Source organism: Geotrypetes seraphini, chromosome 6, assembly GCF_902459505.1.
Source record: "Geotrypetes seraphini chromosome 6, aGeoSer1.1, whole genome shotgun sequence".
NCBI lineage: Eukaryota > Metazoa > Chordata > Amphibia > Gymnophiona > Dermophiidae > Geotrypetes > Geotrypetes seraphini.
Window position 1 is genome coordinate 172,598,180 of NC_047089.1, and position 20,530 is coordinate 172,618,709.

The 20,530-nt window shown below is 40.6% G+C and overlaps 1 protein-coding gene across 4 annotated transcripts in view; it reads right to left on the minus strand.

Moving 5' to 3' along the window:
- Positions 1-20,530, minus strand: part of WWC3 (WWC family member 3) — a 230,235-nt gene that overhangs the window by 98,618 nt on the left and 111,087 nt on the right. The window contains exons 2-5 of one of the 4 annotated variants that reach the window (XM_033949184.1): positions 20,503-20,530; positions 16,395-16,568; positions 15,257-15,333; positions 11,074-11,153 (exon numbers count right to left, since the gene is read on the minus strand). The exon at positions 20,503-20,530 is cut by the window's right edge and continues 82 nt beyond it. In XM_033949184.1, coding sequence (XP_033805075.1) covers positions 11,074-11,153; positions 15,257-15,333; positions 16,395-16,568; positions 20,503-20,530 — 359 coding nt within the window. Of the gene's footprint in view, positions 1-11,073; positions 11,154-15,256; positions 15,391-16,367; positions 16,569-20,502 lie in introns of those variants that run through there. The other 3 variants (XM_033949183.1, XM_033949185.1, XM_033949186.1) reach the window with 3 other exon arrangements.

Below are 20,530 nucleotides of genomic sequence, written 5' to 3' on the forward strand. Positions count from 1 at the left end.
CAGCTAAGAAAGCCTACTTATTAACAGGCCTATTGTAATACAAGGCTCTGTCATACTGCATATAAATAAATCACCATATATGAAACGTCCCTCCCATTAACCTTACACTGCTCTATAATGAGAAAATGAAAAGCAAGTGCCACAACCAGAGAAAGCAGCATGTCAACTGAGTGGGGAGCCTGCCAAGACCAGGCCTGGCTCTATTATAAACAGGTGTCTTGATACTTGAGGGTTCTACCTCAGAGTTTATTAAAAAAGATGCAGACCAGTCCTGGCTTTCATTCAAGGTCACATTAATGTCACTAATTTAGATGGAATCTGGGTAGCAGGTGAGAAGAACCCATGTGAAAATGTTGCTGTAGTTATGTGACTCAACTGCTCTTAACTAAGGGCCGGTTCTGGGGGGAGGGGGGTTCAAATTATATCATGAGTCATAATCTTAGAAAACAAACACTTTATTAGAAAATATAAATGATGTGATACCATGAAAATTATTCTGTCAGCTTCAGTGCTGCTACAAGGCAAGGATATCATGTAGAAGTCTCATCTCTATAGAAACTTGAATTCAAGGGAAAAAAAAAGCTGACTGAACTCATATAAAATGAAACATGCACAAACCAGTTTCAGGCCTATAGTGCTGTATCACTAGCCTAGTGGTAATGCTTCCTCAACAAAATTTTTTTTTTTTTAAAAACCCAGGTTCTTTGCATTTCATTATTTCCAAGACTAGAACTGTGTTCATCACTCAACAGCACCACCTGTGGCCAGATTCAGGGTCCATTATGAGATTGCCCAGAGGCCAACAAGGAACATCAATACAGTACTAAGTACATTTGGAGGTATGCTAATATTGGTGAATTAAACCCTGGGTTAGCAAAGAATGAAGTCCCGTGGTATACAGTCTTCCATAGAACAGCAGCGACTGATGACAGTCTGAGAATAGTGATTTACAAACAGAACACTGTGAAGAGGGGTAAACTCATTTTCACTAGGCGTTCTGTCCCTACAGTTGTAGATGCAATTCAGTTCAAAGCTGACATGAACCTCCTGGTAAAATTTGTAATAGAAACATGATAATAATAATAATAATAATAATAACTTTATTCTTCTATACCGCCACAATCTTGCGACTTCTAGGCGGTTTACAATCAAGAGTGCTGGACATTCAGCGAAATACAATAAGTAGATATTCAGAGGAAATACACAGATCAGAGACCTCAGGAGGCAATAGTATAGAAATACAATTTGATGAGCGAAAATGTAATATGTACATTTTAGTAGGTAATGTCCGACAGGACCTGTTGGGGATAAATAGCAACGTAAAGTTACGATAAGATGAAGATAACAGATTATATTTATAACAGTGCTATGGCAGATAAAAGCCAAATAGCCCATCCAGTTTGCCCATCCGCAGTAACCATTATCTCTTCCTCGCTCTAAGAGATCCCATGTGCCTATTCCATGCTTTCTTGAATTCAGTCACAGTCTCTGTCTCCACCACCTCTTCTGGAAGACTGTTCCATGCATTTACCACCCTTTCCGTAAAAAAGTATTTCCTCCTGTGCCTATCACCTCTTAACTTTATCTTTTTTATATCTTTTTGAAGGTGTGGTCTCCAGAATTGTACTAATATTCTAAATGAGGTCTCACCAGAGTCTTATACAGGGGCATCAATACCTCCTTTTTCCTACTGGCCATACCTCTTCCTATGCACCATAGCATCCATCCAGCCCCATTGCTTTGTCTACCTTTATTTTAGCTAGCGCCTCATGAACGTAATACTCTGAAAATTGATCAGGGTCTACCACTACTTTATCCCTATTCGCATTTGTCTTCTGCGGTCCTGCTCCCAGCACTTCAGCCGTGAACACAGAATAGAAATACTTGTTAAGCAATTCAGCCTTTTCTTTATTAATTCTACATATTTCACCCCTTCACCTTTGAGTCTCACAATGTCACTTTTGTACTTCTTCCTATCACCAATATATCCAAAATATGTTTTGTCTCCCCATATTATCGTATGAGCTATTTTTTCTTCCATTTGTATCTTTGCTTTCCTGACTACTCGGCTAGCCTCTCTTAACTTTTCTAGATATTTTTGTCTGTCTTCCTCTTTCTGCAATCTTTTGTAGTTTATAAAAGCTAATCTCTTATTCCTTACCTTCTCAGCTATCACTTTTGAAAACCAAAGCGGCCTTTTCCTCTTACTTTTACTTAGTTGCCTCACAAAAAAGTCTTGTCCTTACATTAACTCCTTTCAGTTTTGCCCACTGCATTTCTACTCCTTCCAGATAACAATTCCTTCACATAATCCCTCATCTGAACAACGTTCGTTTTTTTAAAGTCTAGAACCTTTATTTTTGAGTGAGCACTCTCTATACCTGTCTTTGCTTTCATAGGTCATCCCTTCCATGTCAGTGACATAGCCAGAACTGACATTTTGGGAGTGCCCAAACTCAACATGGGGGAGGGGGGGCACTAGGCATATAGGTGTGAGTAATGCTCGGTATACTCATAAATAATACCTTAAGAATGCACTCGATGATAGGTTTCTAAGTAAACTCTGCCAACAGCTGTCCTGCATACATAAACCCTATGCACACTTATGGAAACTTTGGAACACTGGCATTTTAAAATATAGTTACATTATCCCATAACTTAAACTTTGCCATTATATAAACTTGAGTCTGGTTAACATCTCAACACATTTCATAGTATCCAGGGACACAATTTCTTTGGAGTAGCAGTTTAAATATAGAAACATGATGGCAGATAAAAGCCAAATGGCCCGTCCAGTCTGCCCATCCACAGTAACCATCATCTCTTCTTTTCTCTTAGAGATCCTATGTGCCTATCTTACGCTTTCTTGAGTTCAGACAGTCTCTGCTTCCACCATCTCTTCCAGGAAACTGTTCCATGCATCTACCACCCTTTCTGTAAATAAGTATTTCCTCCTAAGCCTATTACCTCTTAACTTCATCCTATGCCCTCTCATTCTAGAGCTTCCCTTCAAATGAAAGAGACTTGATTATCATATCTCTCCTTTCCCGCCTTTCCTCCAAAGTATACATATTGAGATCTTTAAGTCTGTCCCCATACGCCTTATGATGAAGACCATGCACCATTTTAATAGCCTTCTTCTGGACCGACTTCATCCTATTTATATCTTTTTGAAGGTGCTGTCTCCAGAAATATACACAATATTCTAAATGAGGTCTCAGCACTACACACTGGACTATCAAGCTGTTAATTTAAACTTATATTTTGAAACCCCCATAGCAACTCCTCTAAGAATGGATACAAAGCAAAAAAAAGGGCATTTCCTCAGGAACTCACATACAAAAAAAAGATTTTACTATAATCTCAGTAAAAAAAAAAAAATAATAATCATAGACCCTCTCCAAGCATATTGTGATGTACCTAAAATACAAAGGCTACACAAATCTCTGAGGACCTATAGAGTTAATCTACTTTACCATAACACCACTGACTTACAGAAGAAACACAACAAAGATCCTACCTAGGAAAATGCAATACAGTAAATATTGTAGTGGGACCCTGATCATCAGTATGTTTATTGGAAAACCAAACCAGCTGAATTATTACAGATGCTTAAATAGAAACTCAACTTTTTCCTCCCAGTCCCATCCATATTTTATTCTGTTCTCTTTCTCCCCCCCCCCCCCCCCCACCCCCCAATCCCATCCATCTTCCGCTATTTCCAGGTTCTCCTGTTTTGTTATTTCTTCTCTGCCAATATCTCTTTATTTCCATCCTTCCCTTTGTTTAGCTTATTCCCTTCTCTATCTTCTGCATCCCCAACCCCAGGGCCAGCATCTCTCCCCTTCCCCATCAACTTACTCTTTTCCCTCTGCTTACTACCTCTCGCATCCCAGCATATCTGTCTCCCACTTACTATCCAGGTCCCATTTTCTCTCTCTCTCTCTCTCTCTCTGGGTCCATCTTCACTCTTTCCCTCTGTGAATTCAACTTCTTTACCTCCTCATTCGAGTTCTATCTTCCCAACCCCATTCCCCACAATCTGGCATTTTTTTCTTCTCCTCCTACTCCCACCCCCACCACAGATGCATCACCTATCTTTCTCTCTCTCCCTTCTGCATCAGCCATCTCTCTCATCTCCCTTGGACCTCCCTTCACTCACAGGTATATCATTCATCTCTTTCTCTTGCTCCCTTGGCCTCCACTCCCCTTGCGAAAGTATCATCTCTTTCCCCCCCAAGGGTGCACCATCCATCTCATTCTCTCCCGCCCCCAACCTTTGGATCTTCCCCTCACAGATGCATTATCCATCTCTCTCCCCTTCCTTTTCCCCATGGATGCATCATCCATCTCTCTCCCACCCTCAGGATCTCTCCCCCTCGTGGGTGCATCATCAAAATCTCTCTTTATCCCCCCTCCCCACATGGGTACATCATCTATCCATATCTGTCTATCACTTCCTCAGATCCACCCTGCCCCCAGCAACCCAGTATGTTCCCCTTTCCTTCACACACCCAAACTCTGATGTCTTCCTCTTCTCCTCCTGCCTCCAGGCACTAGTATTTTTTTTTAATATATCAGCAGCATCACAGACTGAAGGCAGTCGCATTGCCTGCTGACCCCAGAAATCTTCCCTCTGCACAACTTCCTTTTCCTATGTAGGTGGAACGATGCTGAGGGAAACCTTCCGGGGTCTGCAGACAATACACCTGATTGATCTGTGATGCTGCTGATATATCAGAAAAATGCAAAGCTGGGAGGCATGAAGAAAAGATGAAAGCATAGGGCTGCAGATGGGTAGAGGGAAGGGACTGGCTGGGGGAGAGATGCCAAGACCAACTTGGAGGGAGGGGGGTTGGGACCCTGAGACCCCTCCGTAGCTACGCCACTATTCCATATGACCCATTTTCTCCAGTCGCTGAGAAAACTTCTAGGTTCAGGCTTCAGCCCAAAGTTCATGGTCATTTCCTCTGTACCACTCCCAGGAGATTTTTGCTCTGCTCAGGCTCAAGAGCTAGTTATCCACAGGCTCTGCTCCTTTCTTCCCTCTGGAATATGTATCCTCTTTCACAAAATCTGCATCCCACTAAAATTTAACTTCCACCTCAATGATAATTTAGGGTCTAAAAAAATTTAGTGTGCACAAATTAATTCTACAAATGCATACTTTTGAATTAACACACATATAATTGATCTGTGTATGTAAAGATCTGCATACATACAATGCATTCATTAAATATACATGTGTAAACAAATAAAAACACCTGAAAACGCACATAAAAACTGAGAAAAAAAACAAATTGAAAATGACTACTCTGTATCAAGGTGATGCCTTTTTATTATAGACAAGGAATATTTCCCACCTATAATTACTTATTTTTCCTATTGCCCTTCTAGATAAAAACAGCATTGTGTTTTAGAATCTAACACAATTTAGTTCCCCAAAATGGAAAGCATTTTTTAAAATTTCACCTCATCAATGACAAGGTAGGGGTGGGCATTGACAACAGCTTTCTAAGAAACTGTGGAAAAAGCTAATTTCCAGCATTTATCATTTTACAAATATATATATATATTAACATGGAAGCCTATTACCCATTACAGTTATTTCTTCCCCTTGTACTGCATCAATTGGGGCACTTCTATAACTTTGCGCCAAGATTGCAATGCCGCGGATTCAGGGTGCATCCACTTACAACAGATCAATGGTTCATGCAAGTTGGCATGCCTAACAGTATCCTATAAGTTGCCTTCATCTCATGCCCAAGGCCCCCCATGCTCCTCCTACACGTACACCCCTCCCACGTACACCCCTCCTTGCAGTTTAATGCTATGCATATTTGGCACATATTTAAACTGTTTCCCAATTTGGTCCTGGAGTACCAGTTAGGTTTACAGGATATCCACGTTGAATATGCATAAGATAGATTTGCATATAATGGAGAGAGTACAGGCAAATCTCTTTCATGAATATTCATGGTGGATATCCTGTAAACCTGGCTGATAAGGGGGGGGGTACTCCAGGACCGAATTGGGAAGTGCTGACTCTTATGCATGTAAATGCCAATTACTGGCACCAATGTGCGTATTCTATAACCTATATGCGCAGTTGGCACCTAATACTGGGCTTATAGACTACCCTTAATACCTTTAATGATGAATGCTGTGCCTGAGCTATCTAGCTTTGCATCACTCAGCAGGAACTGTTTGGGTGCAGAATTTGCTGCCTGTCGCCCATATGACTTCAGAAATCAATGGCATACAACTTCAATATCTATTTAACCCGAATCCACTCACATAAGATCCCGTTGTCTATTATATATGTTAACGGAAGCCTCAGCCCCACCACTCCACCACTATGTTAATTCTTGATTGCGGGAAGAATTACGTGGCACCTCATCATTGGCTGCCCGTATGCATTTTTTCACCAAAATTTATTATTAATATATTTATATCTCCATGATTTTTATATCACCTAATAAATTATTTTTAATTATTTATTAGGTGATATGCACTCAGGCCCAACAATTGTCCCTTTCTATTCCCTCCCTCTTCCTTCCTATGTTCTTAGTGCCCCCAGTACCTTCCTATGTCCTTAGTGTCCCCAGCGCCTCCTTCCTATGTCCTTAGTGCCCCCAGATCCAGTGTCAGTTCTCCTTTGTACCTTTGTTCCAGGTCTCCCTTTCTCTCTCTCCCTCCTCTGTTATGATCTTGCCTCTCTCTGCTCTTCCTTAGGGACTCTCCCCCTCTGTCTGCACCTCCCAAAGTCCTGCTTCTGCCTCTTGTCTTTCCCCTTTGGTCCAGGCCATATGAGACAGCTTGTGCACAGAAATATTGCCTTTTATGTTTCTCTCGCTAGGATTAAAAAAGAAAGCAAAACTGCTCCGTTGTGTTCTATTTTAGTGCAGTGAGCAATGCAGAATCCGAGAACTGGCTACATCATGCAACCAGATTAATCCACAAAGAACGAAGACTATGCACAACTTAAGTTGCTAAAACAATGCTCTTTTTAAATGGGAGGAAAAGATGTCAGCGTTTCCCCCTGCGTGCGTGTAGGGGGGAGCAGAGGTGTAGAGAGGGTGGAGTTTCCCTTTCAGAATTTACACACCGGACGTTAGATACTGCCATTGCCTATGATTTTGTTTTATTTAGTTACAACAAATTTATATATCACAAAACTAAATGCTGACACTCAGTAAGGCAAACACAAAAGTTGGCAAAAGGTAATACTCACTCTTGTGACTCTTAGAGCAACTTCACAATTAAGTCATAATTGATAAATGCAAAAAAGTCCAAAAACAGCTGGACACAAATCTGTATAGTACTCAGATAGCGTTAAAAAAACCCCCACAACTTTAAGTATAAGGTAAAGTTTCATTGGCAGGGCACAGCGTAAAGCACAATGGTACAATTTACTACCTAAAGTACTATTTTTAAACCATCTTGAAGGAAAAATTCAGTGCCAACCTTACAGGTTACTTGCCCTGCATGGTGCCACAGAACACCTAGTTAAAAAAATGGAAAGTTTTCTTATGGCCTCCTGCCCTTGACATCAGCAGCCCTGGCAGCTTGCCTTCACTAACCACAACCTGCTTTCTGCAGGCTTTCTACCAACAGCAGATACTGTCAAAATGAACTCCTTTCCTGACTCTTATTTCTTTCAGCAGGACCTGTCCCTTACCAGCAACAGTAGCCTTTTATTGGGAGGGGGGGGGGGTCCCATACAATTTCTCAGTGGCCTCCTGTTATCTCCGGGTACTGACCACATCAGATGTTCTATCATGGGCCTTGGCCTTGTGCCTCATACAGCTTCACGGCCAGCTTGAACCAGGGGAGAGTGTGGCGCAGTGGTTAAAGCTACAGCCTCAGCACCCTGAGGTTATGGGTTCAAACCCACGCTGCCCCTTGTGACCCTGGGCAAGTCATTTAATCCCCCCATTGCCCCAGGTACGTTAGATAGATTGTGAGCCTGCCGGGACAGAGAGGGAAAACTGCTTGAGTACCTGAATAAATGCATGTAAAACCATTCTGAGCTCCAATGGGAGGACGGTATAGAAAATTGAATAAATAAATAAAATAAAAAAAAATTAGCAAAGTCATTCTGTTCTGAAGCTAAAACACATTCCCTCTCAAAATTCCCCTTACCCTCTCCCCAAGAAACAAAAACACAATAATGCCCAGCACTTTGTAAAATCAGGCATTACATGAAAGGAAGCACAACATAGCTGGGGGGAAAAAAACAAAACGAAAACATCAAGGATTCTGGCCTGCAATATTTCCAGAAAGAGAGAGAAGGCCGATGGGGGCAGTACGTGAACAAAAAAATTCAAGGATTGAATGGCCTGTAGAGAAAATGCTCACCATGGCAAAATGAAGCATAGTATCTATATGCCCTGATTTAGACGAGAAGAAGGTTTGTTTTGTTTTCATCTCACAAGGGTACAGAATGCTAATGCTACATCTTAAGCTTTTGAATCGAACTATGGTGGATGGCTAAGCAAAATTTGACCTTTGCTAGCCATCAGAACCAAATAGCAACGGGACACATTGATAAAAGGAACATCAATTCTGGAGGAGAGGGGCAGAGGCTATATATTAAAAAAAAAAAAAGAGTAGTGGAGATTGGGTTGTTTTGTGCCTTACATCTGATTTTGGAAGAACAGTGGAATATCATTGCCAATCATATTTGCATTAGCAATACGCAGCAAATTAGGCTGGAAACAAGACAGAGCTGGCAGAACATTGCAATTTTTCTACACAATTGCAGGGCAAGCTCGAAGACTGGCCTCTTTATCAATTCCTAGATTCCAGCTGCACCGTCCACCCACAACAGAACCACAGAGGGAATTCAAAGAAATGGCCACTGTGTGTTTCCTGCAGTTTTTCCCTTGTGTTTCTTCTCTCAGTCTGGGAAATACCACTGAGGAATAGGTAGGTTCTGGAACGAACCATGTCAACAATATGGAAAGACTTGGCATTTTATTAATGGAAAAGGTATACAGTGATATATAGAAAATGTTCCACAGTAGGATACCGCTTATCTGTATAAAGACACATCAATCATATGTACAACATAAACTCGGCACGTAGACACCCTGGAGGTAGGTAAGGGGATGTTTGCATTATTGTATAGCAACACTAAAGCATTTTGGAGTGCTTTGTTAAAATGATTAAAAAACATGACTTTGTGTGCTCTACATTCCAAAGATAATTAACCCGTTGCCAATATGGGAGAAGGAACTTTCAAAACCTTTCAACTTCAGTATTACAGGGGCATGATCAAATATCCTAGGTGGCAGAAAAACAAAATGTTTTTGTTTTCATGGTTAAGATGTGCAGTAAATTTAAAGAAAAAGATTCATAAGAACGTAGGAGAGAAGGGAATTCAATGTTATGTGATTGAGCAGCCAAGTGAAAGACAAGTTCTTCTGAAAACAATTTCAATCCTTTAAGTGGCCAGAACTTGTAGCCAGAGTACCTGGACACTGAAATAGTGGGTCTTGGGTCAGGTTGGTCTGTGCACAATGACAAAAGTCTTTTCCCTATTTGAGTAGGTCTATGGATTTGTAGCTCCACATATACAAGACGCTTCTTGAACCAAGGAATCGGAGAGAATTCCATGAAGCTACAATGAGGAAAAGATGCAACTCAAACACTCAACAGGATAGTGGAGGACATCTGAGAAGAGGAACCTTGACTATCAAAACCAGAACAATAGATGATCTAGTAGAATGGAAAGAACTCAAGGAACCTGAAGATCTGTTCTGCCTTACTCTTTTCACATTTTGGTTTTCCTCTGCTTGGCTATACATTTGTTTTGAAGAATCTAATATAGACATTGGGATTGTTATCTTAGATAGATATTTAGCATTTGAAGAGCATACGGGCCTTATGACGAAGAAATGTTTTCGGACTCTGGAAATTACGAGCTATTAAAAAATACTTTGAATTTGACTCTTTTAGACTTCTAGTACAGTCTTTAATTCTGTCAATTCTTGATTATTGCAATGTTATCTACCTGGCATCTTCCAAGAAAAATTTAAAGTGTATTTGTTTAATACAAAATGCAGCTGTACACCTAATTTTTGGTCTAAAGAAATATGATCATATTAGTTATTTCTACCAACAATTACACTGGTTGCCTTTTGAGGCACGGGTCCTTTTTAAATTTGGGGTGTTTTTGTTTTAAGGCTCTCTTTGGTTTGGCCCCAAAATATTTATCCTTTCATTTATAGTTTATTAAAAATTTGATAAAATGCTTTACATTACATTTCAAAACGTTGTAAAATTAAAATAAAAAATAAAATAATGAATAAAAAACAATACAGGAACAGACATACTAAAGGGGGGGGAGGAAGGAATAGAACAAAAGGGAAGAGTGGGAAAAATTTCAAGTTTTATAGCTCCGCAAAGAATACTCGTAATGAATTCATGTTTATGTATCCTACTATTAAGTCATGTTGTTTCAAGAGATTTCTTAGCAAAGCAATTGCCTTTCAATTAGGCAAACAGAATTCCTGGTTGAGTCCTTTGATTTTTCAAAATCATTTGTAAATTGCTTTTAGAAAGGTTTTAAAAACACATTTGTTTGATAAATTTATTACATAATCTTTTTTATTGTTTCAATTGTACTACCTTTTTAATGCTACTTTGTATGATCTTATTGTTTTAATGCTAATGTATAATCTTATTTTATGTAAACATCACTGATTGTCCAGTTATTCTTTTCTGTGAACCGCCCGGATCCTCTATGGGTGGGTGGTATACAAGAATAAGTTATGTTATGTTATTTCTTGACATATTGAGCTGACCACAAGCAAAGTTCCAAAGTGACCCCACATTCACAGAATGTAGGGCCCTGAAAAAATTTCAGCCACCTGCTCTACCTAGCACCAACCATGAAGAATTGAGACTACCAGCCTTTACCCGCACTGTACCCTGGCTGTCCAACAAAAAGAGGTAACCAAAGCATTACACATTGCAAAGGTGAAATTCTAAACAAAAGATTCATCTTTAAAACATCCTACAGAACCTCCCTTCCTTGCACCAGCCATTGAAGATCTCTGAACTTACTCTTGTAATGTCTCCACTCCTTTCTCCTTGTGCTGAAGTTCTTGCTTCATCAGGGTCAATTCTCGTTTCAACCTAGAAAGCTAAAAACAAAATAATCATTCAGTAATAAAGAAATGTGCAACCATAGCACATGAAATTAGCTTAATTCATTCAACCACAAAATCTGAACTGTATTGTGCCTTTGACAAGAGTCTTTGTTAAAACACAACACAAGCTGGCATTGCAAGAACACATAAAAACAGATTTTGCATGAGACCTTTTTTTTTTTGGGGGGGGGGGGGGGTTGTACAACACAAAATTATCTGGTTTGGCAGGCACAATAAATAATTACAAAACTCTTAATTCATTACTCCCACATAGCCCCCAAAACATTCCTTACAGATCTGAGCTATGGTTTATTAAGAATATAATCACCATGTCAGACCCAAGGTCCATCAAACCTTGTATTCTGTTTCCAACAGTGGCTAATCTAAGTTACAAGTCCTTGGCAGGATCCAAAAAGTAGGTAGTTTTCATATTACTTTCCCCCAAGGATAAGCAGAGGCTTTTCTCAGGTCTATCTAATGACTGTTTATGAACTTTTCCTCCAGGAATTTGTCCAAACCTTTTTAAAATCAAGCTACGTTAACTGCTTTTACCACATCATCTGACAATCAGTTCCAGAGTCTAACTACGCAATTTTGAGGCTGCATTTAAATATTAGCCCCTTGTTCACCTATTTAAAGACACTACTGTTCAAGAAATTCCTGAAATTGACTTAATACCGCTTGCACCTTCCTATTTCCCCGAAGCATCCTGATCCACTCTTTACTTCCCTTGAAAATTCCCAGATATCGTCTTTTGTAATCCGCCTTGAACCGCAAGGTAATGGCAGAATAGAATCACTAATGGCAGAATAGAATCACTAATGTAATGTTGTCTTAATTATTTCCATGATAACACTTCCTAATTTATTATTTATTCTGTCTGTCTTAAATAGATTGTAAGCTCTGTCAAGTAGGAATCATCTTTTTTGTTGTGTACAGTACTGCCTACATCTAGAAGCAATACAGAAATACTGTAAATTGCAGTAGCCTATTTATTTTAAATGTTTTACTTTGTAATTTCATGGTGTGTCCCCTAATCTCTGTACATTTTGAAAGATCAATTTGCATTTACATGTTCACTCAAGATTTTATAGACTTTTATCATATCTCCCTTCAGCCATCTCTTCTCTGAGCTGAAGAGCCCTAATCCCTTTAGTCCCTTAGGAGAATTGGTACAACAGACAGACAGACAGCGGCCAAGGAGAGAGAGAGAGAAAGAAAAAAACCCAGACAGACAGTGGCCAAGGAGAGAGAGACAAAGAAAAAAAGACAGACAGCTCACACGATAAGTTTTCATTAAATTTTGTTATCTGTTAAGTCTACACATCTATTCTAGCACTTGTTAATCTAACAGGATTAAACACTAGTCTCACCATAATCTCGCAGTAGTAACCTAGACCAGTGGTTCCCAACCCTGTCCTGGAGGACCACCAGGCCAGTCGGGTTTTCAGGATAGCCCTAATGAATATGCATGAGAGAGATCTGCATATAATGGAGGTGCAAGGCATGCAAACCTGCTCCATGCATATTCATTAGGGCTATCCTGAAAACCCGACAGGGTTGGGAACCACTAACCTAGACAATGGAGAGAGATAAGAGCTACCATTTGGGATTCAGCACAGCCATAGGCAGAAGTGAACAGGCATTTTGCTTGCCCAGTGTGGATCCTAGGTATATCAGGAGGCCATAAGCTGTTAAGGAATGAGCCAGAATGGGGGTCCCAAACCAACTTTGCTCTCATTACAACAAAAATTCCTATAAATGATACAGCAAATGACATGAAACAATTTTCTAACTCCCATCTCTAATAGCTATTAGAGATGGGAGTTAGAAAATTGTTTCATGTCATTTGCTGTATCGTTTATAGGAATTTTTGTTGTAATGAGAGCAAAGTTGGTTTGGGACCCCCATTCTGGCTCATTCCTTAACAGCTTATGGCCTCCTGATATACCTAGGATCCACACTGGGCAAGCAAAATGCGCTTCCATGTCTCTGACATCTGATCCCATCAAAACCTTTTTAAACAAAGAAGTCTCTGGGCTCATCTGTCTACAGATCTTAGCATTGCAAAGCTATGTATTTGTTCATGTGACAAAACCTTCAGGCTGGTGCAGTGATACAAATGCCTCAGAATTGCAGTTTGATGGCAAGAAGCTGCCAGAAGTCCTCCTCCAGCCCCCCTAACCTAGAGACAACCTATAAAAATAGTGAAAGCAACAATATGTAAAATTTAAGGAGGTATTTTTTAAAATCTGTCTCCTTATTTCCAGGCTGACTTTTCCCACATTCTAGGGTAGAACCTTATTCATACATTACATAAAATCTGTTTTGACCAAAAATGGTTGTATTTATTCCTAATTACGCAGGCACAAAGGAGAAGAGTATGATGTCAAATCCTGTCTGAAGCAAATGTGAAAAAAGCATGCACATCTGTCATTGCTCTAAGCCAATGGAAAGCTTTCTCAGTCCCACCCATGTATAATCACATACTTACATATATACTGTACATGGATATGAGTTATAGTAAAATAAAAGGGAAGGGAAGGGGGACTTGTATGCCACCTTTTTGTGTCTTTGGTATTTCAAAGCTGACATTCAAAGCGGTGGGCACTGGAGGATTAATTGATTTGCCCAGGGTCACAAGAAGCAGCACTAGGATTTGATCTCTCAACCTTTGGGTGCAAAGGCAGCAGCTCTACCAGTGAACCACACCTTCCCCTACCGCTGGGCTGGCACCATAGCTCAGGTGCAAGAGACTCTGGTTTGAGCCTGCTGTTCATTAGGGCTGGCTGTAGCCAGGCACAACACAAAAGTGACATGACTGAACCAAGGGAGGAAAGACGCTGTCAGCTACTACCCCCCACCTGAGAGATGGTCTTGAAAATTAACCTCCAAAACTTGGAGCTGGCATGCATTCCCAGTACCATCCAGGCCCTCTCTGATGGAAGGTTAGCACTCTTTTGAATTCCCTTTAAGTGTGACAATTGTGATGTGCTGATTTCATAGATATGGGATGGGGGGGGGAGAAGTAGAGTTATTTGATTTGGTCTGTTTAAGGAGGAGATTACCTTAAAAATTGGTTAACGATTTATTGGAACCAAACGGAATTTAACATCTAATATAATAAAACCCTAGCCATGCATGCGCACTCTTACCGGCGTGTTCCCTGATCCGTATGTCCATGGCCGGCAAGAGTGTATATACGAGCTTACAACGGCCCCGCATTCACGGTCTCGCTGGCTCCCTTAATAAAGTATTTTGCAGTGGCAGCTCGCCGACAAAAAAAGACTCCAGCCGCTTTGCCGGCTCCCCACTCACTCCATAAGTAATTTCTTTGTGGTCTGACCCTCCCATCCCTTCGCGATGTCTGAACGGCCCACTTAGTCCTTTGCTACCCCCCCTTCCCTTCCCGCGGTCCCGACTCCAAACCTGCCAATTTCAGCAGCATCTGTAGCACTCTACATACGCTGCTTCGGGGCTTTCTACTGCCCTGAATTGCTCTGTTGCGTCTCTGATGGGGGGGGGTGCGGTAAGGGACTAAGGGAGCCGGCCAGATTGTGGGAAGGGAAAGGGGGGTAGGAGAAATGCTGCTGCTGCACAGGGAAGTGTTGTGGGGGAGGGAAATGGAGGGGGAAGGAATGCTGCTGCTGTAGCTGCTGCACAGGGAAGTGGGGGGATCGAAATACTGCTGCTGCACAGGGAAGTAGGGTGGGGGAAATGCTGCTGCACAGGGAAATGGAGGGGGAGGGGATGCTGCTGTGGCTGTTGCACAGGGAAGTGGGGGAGAGAAATGAAGACAGACAGCGGGAGGAAGGGAGACAGAAAGAAAAGAAGAAAGACATAGGGGCAGGGAGAGACACAGAAAGACAGACAGACAAAGGGGGCCAGGGAGAGAGACAGACAGCGGGAGGGAGAGAGAGACAGAAATAAAGACAGACAGACATATATTCTAGCACCCGTTAATGTAACGGGCTAAAATACTAGTTTATAACTATACTGTTATAACTATACTGTCTTGTCTGATTCTTCTCTCATATCAATGAAGATGGTTTTCTATAAACAGGAAAACAGAAAAATGCACAGAAACTGGTACTTACTCTGTCTCGACGACCTGCTATTTCTGCCTTAATCTGATAAGGGTCATACTTTGTGTTGGTTGAAAATCCAGAGTAGGCTGAAAAGTAGCAAATATTTCCACTTTACTAAGACTTCTGGACTATTCTTCAAATATCTGACCATTTAGACAGAAAGAAAGAGAAAGAGGAAGAAAGAGAAAGAAAGGGAAAAAACAGTGCCATAAAATATTATTGGGTCAACTTTCAAGAAGACTTCCGAGGGTAAACTGGTATATTCACCTCAATTTCATTTAGTTCAACTTATCAGTCACTACTGCCAAAAATCCTGTTCCAAATGATTTACAATGTTTAGAACTGGATAATTAAAAACCAAAACATCAAACATCAGAAAAACAATTAAAAAAGCAGAACCACCAAAATAATAAACATACAAATATATAAACAAAATTCTAAAACAAACCAAATGCATATAAATGGCTTTAGAAATGACCCCTACAGGGGAAAAAAATCAGGTGCAACTACTGCATATATTTTTTATTCACAGGCTTTGTGCCAATAATTAAAACTAACTTATGCACAGGATTTGGCTTTGGATTTTTTTCTCTCAAGTACAGTATGTAAATGCACAATATTTTCAAGGAAAATTTTTAAAGAAAAACAACAAGCAGAGATTTGAAAGTGCAATTGATGCTCATTATTTTCCTCACCCAACTAGTTCAGGACTATGGGATATTTGCACTGAGGATAGGTGATTTTCCAAAAGCCAATTTGCATGTGAAAAAAAGCTGACTTAGTCTGTCAAGGGTTATAGATGAATGCCCCTTCCCCCAATGTGTTTTGCACCCTATCTACCCAGGGGGTGTATATCTATCTATATATCCCTGAGTGGGTAGATTGCCAAAAGCATACACAGAAATATAAAGGGGTATACGATGATGCACATTTTAGAAGAGGATAGCTATATAACCATCTTTTCATCTCCTGCATTGAAAGGTTGGTGCACTTTTAGATAAGCATCAGCAACAGGAACACAATCTCAGTGGAAGTATGTACAGCTTAAAAGGAAGTAGGGGAGGGGGAGGGGGTAAGAAGGAATGCAGCAGAACGGTAACAAAAAAAAAAAGAGTCGTACAGCTGGTATGGGAGTGGCTTTCCTCACACAGTTCATGCAGCTGCTGGTACTCCTCCTGCGCCAGCTCAAACCTCTGCTGTTTAATCTGGTAGATCTCTTTCTTTGCATTTAAAGCCTCCTGGGCCACAATTAAATACTCCTTTAGCATCCGCTCCTGCTCCCTTCTCCACTGCTCCCTCGGGTCCTCGATTTGGGTGAGCTCTGTGAGTGATAAAATATAGAAGTAAGAAAGCAGTCCTCAAATCAACATGTAGTGAAACTATTGAGTACTTTCATTCTTCTTAATCTAGCATCGGGATGCAAGAAATACTGAGCAGGGCCAATCCAAGGGAATGTTATGCTCTAGGTTAGGGGTGTCAAATGTCGGTCCTCGAGAGCCGCAATCCAGTTGGGTTTTCAGGATTTCCCCAATGTGATCTATTAGCTTGCAATGAAAGCAGTGCATGCAAATAGATCTCATGCATATTCATTGGGGAAATCCTGAAAACCCGACTGGATTGCGGTCCTTGAGGACCGACATTTGACACCGCTCTCCTAGGTGAACTTTCATCACAATGTAGTCAACACTTCAAAATTTTATCCCAAGATACATACAATCACCGTCTCTATTCTGAGGATATATATCAATATTAACTCCACATTTTACACTCTCTTCTTTCTCTTAAGCTCTTCAGCAGTGTCACTCACTGTTCAATTCTGTTTCATTGCAATGAGCTTTACACACCCACCTCATCATCAGCCTTTAAGGTGAACTTTCAGGATATATGCTCCTTCACAAAAAAGTTTAACTACTATAGGCACTAATGAATTTTTACCCCACAATATCTAGTAAATTACAAACTTGCCCCCTCTTCTATTAAACTGCGCTAGCAGGTTTTAGCATTTACATGTTCACTCAAGATTTTATAGACTTCTATCATATCTCCCTTCAGCCATCTCTTCTCTGAGCTGAAGAGCCCTAATCCCTTTAGTCCCTTAGGAGAATTTATCAGCGCCTCTACCATCTTTCCCGGTACTGAGATCAGACTTTCCCAGATCTCCCCTCGAACCTTTTTTGAAGATTGGTGTACTATTTGCCACCTTCCAGTCTTCCCGAATCTTTCCCGATTTGATCGACAGATTGGCTATTAGTTGAAGCAGTTCAGCTATAGTCCCTTTCAGTTCCTTAATGACCCTTGGATGGATGCCATCCAGTCAACCATGTCAGATTCTCATCTTTGCCTCCAGCGTATAGCTTGTCGGGTTCCGGTATGTTGTGTATATCCTCTTTGGTAAATACAGACAAAAAAATGTGTTCAGTTTATTGGCGATGGCTTTGTCCTCCTTTAGCACTCCCTTTATTTCATAATCATCCAATGGTCCCACCGCTTCCTTTGCGGGTCATTTCCCCTTAATATATCGAAAGAACGGCTTGAAGTTTTGCACCTCCTTGGCTATTTTTTCCTCCTAGTCTCTTTTGGCCCCTTTTACCGCTTTATGGCATCTGTGTTGATGCTGTTTGTGCTTTTTCCAGTTTTCATCCATTTTTTACCTTTTCCATTCCTTAAACGAAGTCTTCTTGTATCTGATTACTTCCTTCACCGCTATGCCGCCATGCCGGTTCTTTCTTCTTTTTCTTCTTGGATCCCTTGTTGATACGCGGTATATATAGATTTTGTACCTTGGTGATTGTGTCCTTAAAAAGGGACCATTCCTCCACTAGCATTTTTACAGTGCTTATCCTCTTTTTGATCTTCTTCCCCACCATGAGTCTCATCCCTTTGTAATTCCCTTTTCAGAAGATCAGTGTCATCGCTGTCATTCTGGATCGATGTTTCACCCCTGCATCCATGTCGAAGCGGATCATATTGTGATCACTGGTTCCCAGCGTTCCCTCTACTTCTACATCTTGCACCTATCCTCGTAGTCCATTTAGAATTAAGTCCAGAATTGCATTTCCTCTTGTGTTTTCCTTGACAAGTTGTTCCAGGAAGCAGTCGCCTACAGCATCCAGGAATTTGGTCTCCCTACCACAGCTGGAGGTGCCTAGGTTCCAGTCTATTCCCAGATAGTTGAAATTACCCATGATAACTGCATTGCCTACCTTGCAGTTGCGTTTGATCTCATCTATCATTTCTCCATCAATTTCTTCGGACTGCCCTGGGGGTTGATAGTAGATGCTGATCTTCATTTCCAATCCATTGGCTCCTGGAATTTTGACCCATAGAGACTCTCCTATCATACTCCCACAAAATTATATAACATCTTCTATTTCCTACCCATATCAGATGTCCAGTATCCTCCTCTTCCGTCCTCCTCTCCCCAAGATGTTTACTATCTCTTCCCCTTGCTACCTCTACACTCCATCCTTTGCCCAATCTAAGCCTACATGAGAACAAACCTTAGCACAGCATGGGACATTTGAGCACCTATGTGCACTCACAACTTGATCCTACCCTCTTCCCAGACTTCCTGTCAGAGGAGGGTGAGACTTAGGCCTTGAATACGTCCGAGTTCTCAAATGCCCATTGTTGCTCCGATGTTGGCTTGTATGCTATGCCAGTTCCATGCTGCTACCACCACCCCTCCTGCCCCCTTCTTATCACTTCTGACACTCTAGGTAGATGTCTGGTCCACTTAATAGAAGGGCCAATTCTAATGTTCAGATAACTTCCTTTCTTTCCCCACACTTCTGCTCTGGTTGCCTTACCTGCAGCATTTCTGAGTAAGTGAAACCAGATTACAATACTAACAAATTCTGTGAATTGAGCATTACTGTATAAAGTGTTCTAGTTCAGTTTAGTCTTTTTTTATTTGATATACCGACTATATAACAATATCAAGGCGAATTACAATAGATTTAAAAAAAAAAAAACAACATACAACCATTAATCAATAAAATGAAAAAGACCCAGCAATGAAGAATCAATAGAACAACCAAACAGGAGAGAACCGAGAGGAGAAACAGAACTGTAAATGAGACATAACTTTAAATAAAGGAAACATACAGCCAAGAGGATGGGGAGATAAGTGAGAGGCAGGATTGTATGTATACCTTTTTTCTGATATTTTCCAATATACAAGTACCATCAAATAAAAGTTAGCTGTATTACACGGAACTACTGTATTGAGAAAGGTCACAAAGTATAAATGTCAGCAGCACTGAAAAGCTTAAGGTACCCCAAGAGGCAATATCTTAATTACTGATAAAGTGCTCAAGTGTATAAAAGTGAAGCAGGTGACGCATTCAATCCTGGGAAAGAAATGAGAAAGGAAAAGTGGCTGACCCTGATGGCCATAAATAGTGGTAATGTCTTGAAGCAGAAATCCCAACTTAAAAGCAGAAGCTGTTTAACTCCCAACTCCCACTCACTAGTAAATTACCCATGTCTGTTTTATCAAGCCCTCTGTGAGAAATTCCCTAACCTCTATTTGTCTGGTTTGTCTATTTTAATTAGACTGTAAGCTCTATTACGCAGAGATTGTTTTTTACATGTTTAATATACAGCACTATAGAAATGATAAGTAGTAGTAGTAGTAGTAGGAAGTCCCGTCAGTCCTTAGGGCCAACACTGCCTAAGCTCTGTTAAGAAGGGGGAGGGGGACATTAATAAGCTATAGGAAAGATGCTGGAAGCAGATATTACGTGATCAGACGCTTTAAAAACTATACAGTTAGAATTAATTTTTGTTCTTTAAGTAAGGGGGAAAAACACAAACAAAAAACTTACCTACTACTGAAGGGAAAAAAGCTGCAGTACGACTTTCACGCTACGCTGTTTCAAGATAAAAATTACTACAACTGTATTTCTAAACACTACTACTTGAGACCTCATTCTAAAAACTTTGTGTGCAAAATAGATTTATGAATATATAAATCTCCAGCCAGAGCAGAATATCCCTCGAGATGCCCAAATATCATATTTACTCCAAGGGGAAAGGATGTGATGGACAGAATCTCTCCACATATAGCTCAGTAATTTTGAGGGACTGAGACGTAACTAGCTAACCCTTGGCTGTTTCGCCACATAGGGCCAAATACTTACTGGGACACTCTTTATATTATCACTAAGACATTCTATATTTGCAGGTCATAGAAAGATAGAAAATGCTTATTTTTCTATTATGTTGGACTTCAAAAGAATTTTGCTACTTACTATTTATATGGTCCATGTAATAAACACC